Source organism: Penaeus chinensis, chromosome 36 (assembly GCF_019202785.1).
Source record: "Penaeus chinensis breed Huanghai No. 1 chromosome 36, ASM1920278v2, whole genome shotgun sequence".
Classification (NCBI taxonomy): domain Eukaryota; kingdom Metazoa; phylum Arthropoda; class Malacostraca; order Decapoda; family Penaeidae; genus Penaeus; species Penaeus chinensis.
In genome coordinates this window covers 25808677-25811176 of record NC_061854.1, presented here as the reverse complement: position 1 = coordinate 25811176, position 2500 = coordinate 25808677, and the positions used below count along the sequence as shown (strand labels likewise).

General features: G+C 29.0%; 1 protein-coding gene across 1 annotated transcript in view; it reads right to left on the bottom strand.

Moving 5' to 3' along the window:
- The window catches only part of LOC125044896 (myosin heavy chain, muscle-like), a 22173-nt gene that overhangs the window by 14009 nt on the left and 5664 nt on the right, over positions 1-2500 (bottom strand). Inside the window, 2 exon segments of the mRNA XM_047641858.1 lie at positions 1526-1664; positions 1724-1727. Of these exon segments, the coding sequence (XP_047497814.1) occupies positions 1526-1664; positions 1724-1727 (143 nt within the window).

Sequence of the window (2500 nt, the reverse complement as noted above, 5' to 3'; positions counted from 1 at the left end):
GCATACATATGAGTACAATCGACATGAATATATACACATACAAGCTACCATTTATGATGTAATGTGACAGAGTAAAGCCATTCCACACTGGCCCACAATATTTGCAACCGTGGCGGAATTCGCGACCTGTGATTGCCGCAACCAAAATCCTGCAATGTCAGCTCCCGCTCCTCGTTATTTCCATATTTCCCAAATTATGGGAAATCAAAAGTTGCCGCTAGTAAAATTCAGCAACGATTCGAGACAAAAATTTATGTCTGGATGTTATATCAAATGTATATAAATAAATTAATTTTAAATTACTGAAGTATCTACTGTATGAAGAATAATTTTAATCCTCGCTTTAGTCCCATGAAAATTATTTTTTTACACAATATTGTAGTCAGTTCGCAACATGGCCAAAAAAAAAACTTGAAGTCGGATACGAGTCTCCGTTACATACACCATATTCTTAAAATTTCCATGGGCGTTTCAAAATTGAAATTGCCCCCCCCCCCCAAAAAAAAAAAAAAAATCAGTTTGAATCCAAGAGATTTGACTGAGGCTTTTTGTCATTTTATTAAACTCTCCAGACAGGTAAAAAATAAGTTGGCAATGCACATTTCTTGTACAATAATAACAGGACCAAGTAAACAAATGACCATCTTAATGTTCTCTACGGTATTCTCCCAACAATTCAAAATAATAGTGATATTTTTTAACAAATGTTTTGAAATTAGTGCATAATTAGCTATTGGTTTATATTGATACATCAAGGAGTATATAAATAGCTTATGCTTACTCAGTGAATTAACAGTAATTCTTGTGAACATAAGTCTAGAGTAATAAAACCATAACATGAATAGGAGCCAACTTTAAAAGGAATGCATCAAACGATCACCGCAGACGACAGGCTTTGCGTTCTGCCAAAGAACAACTTATTAGGTAAGTAGAGCCATAGATCTTTGGCTTTTTTTTTTCTTTTCTTTTAACAGTAAGTTACCATGGCTAGGCATACAAGCACTATCAAAATAATCTATATTTGATTGAGGTTTGTTGGCCTTTTCTGGAGTCATTGTTAGCATGCTGCCTATCATCGAATTGCACCAGGACGTCTCATATGTGTACATAATTTCAACGGTCAGGGAGTGCCTTGCCAGTACAGTGTATGTATGTCTCTTAATGTTGTTTCGTTCTAGCCTTCTGTCTATTTAGGTAGCTCTCACGAGGTACCGTTTTGATGATGCAGTGGTTGCAAATAGGTGCCAATGTAACCACGGCTTTGGGCACTTAAACTATCATTCATTAATTTACGGTGTGCATATTTTTTTGTACACACACACACACACACACACACACACACACACACACACACACACACACACACACACACACACATACACACATATATACACATATGAGTGTGTTTGTGTGTGTTGTTATAGGCCTAAAAGTATGGCCATGTGTGTGTGTGTGTGTGCAGATGCATACCGGTTGACAGAATATTACAATGGACATGTATTACAACAACGTAATAAAATCTCACGTGAGTAAACTGCATGTCTTCTCTGTCGTCAATAGACTGAACTGTGACCTTCCCCTGGGACACATAATGGTAGTCGTAGATGTCGTTACTCAGGAAACATATAGCTGAAATCAGGCAAGAAAATTGATATTCAAAGAAACTGAGCTTGATATAACGTATTTAACTCTAACGTTCTAATGCTAGGAAAATATAACACACCCTTCTGGCGACAATGTTTAAAGGTTGAATTAAGAAAATGTTATAATTTAGAAAAAGTAATCTTCATTACCCAAGCTCCCACATATATATACATATATATACATATATATACATATATATACATATATATACATATATATACATATATATACATATATATACATATATATACATATATATACATATATATACATATATATACATATATATACATATATATACATATATATACATATATATACATATATATACATATATATACATATATATACATATATATACATATATATACATATATATACATATATATACATATATATACATATATATACATATATATACATATATATACATATATATACATATATATACATATATATACATATATATACATATATATACATATATATACATATATATACATATATATACATATATATACATATATATACATATATATACATATATATACATATATATACATATATATACATATATATACATATATATACATATATATACATATATATACATATATATACATATATATACATATATATACATATATATACATATATATACATATATATACATATATATACATATATATACATATATATACATATATATACATATATATACATATATATACATATATATACATATATATACATATATATACATATATATACATATATATACATATATATACATATATATACATATATATACATATATATACATATATATACATATATATACATATATATACATATA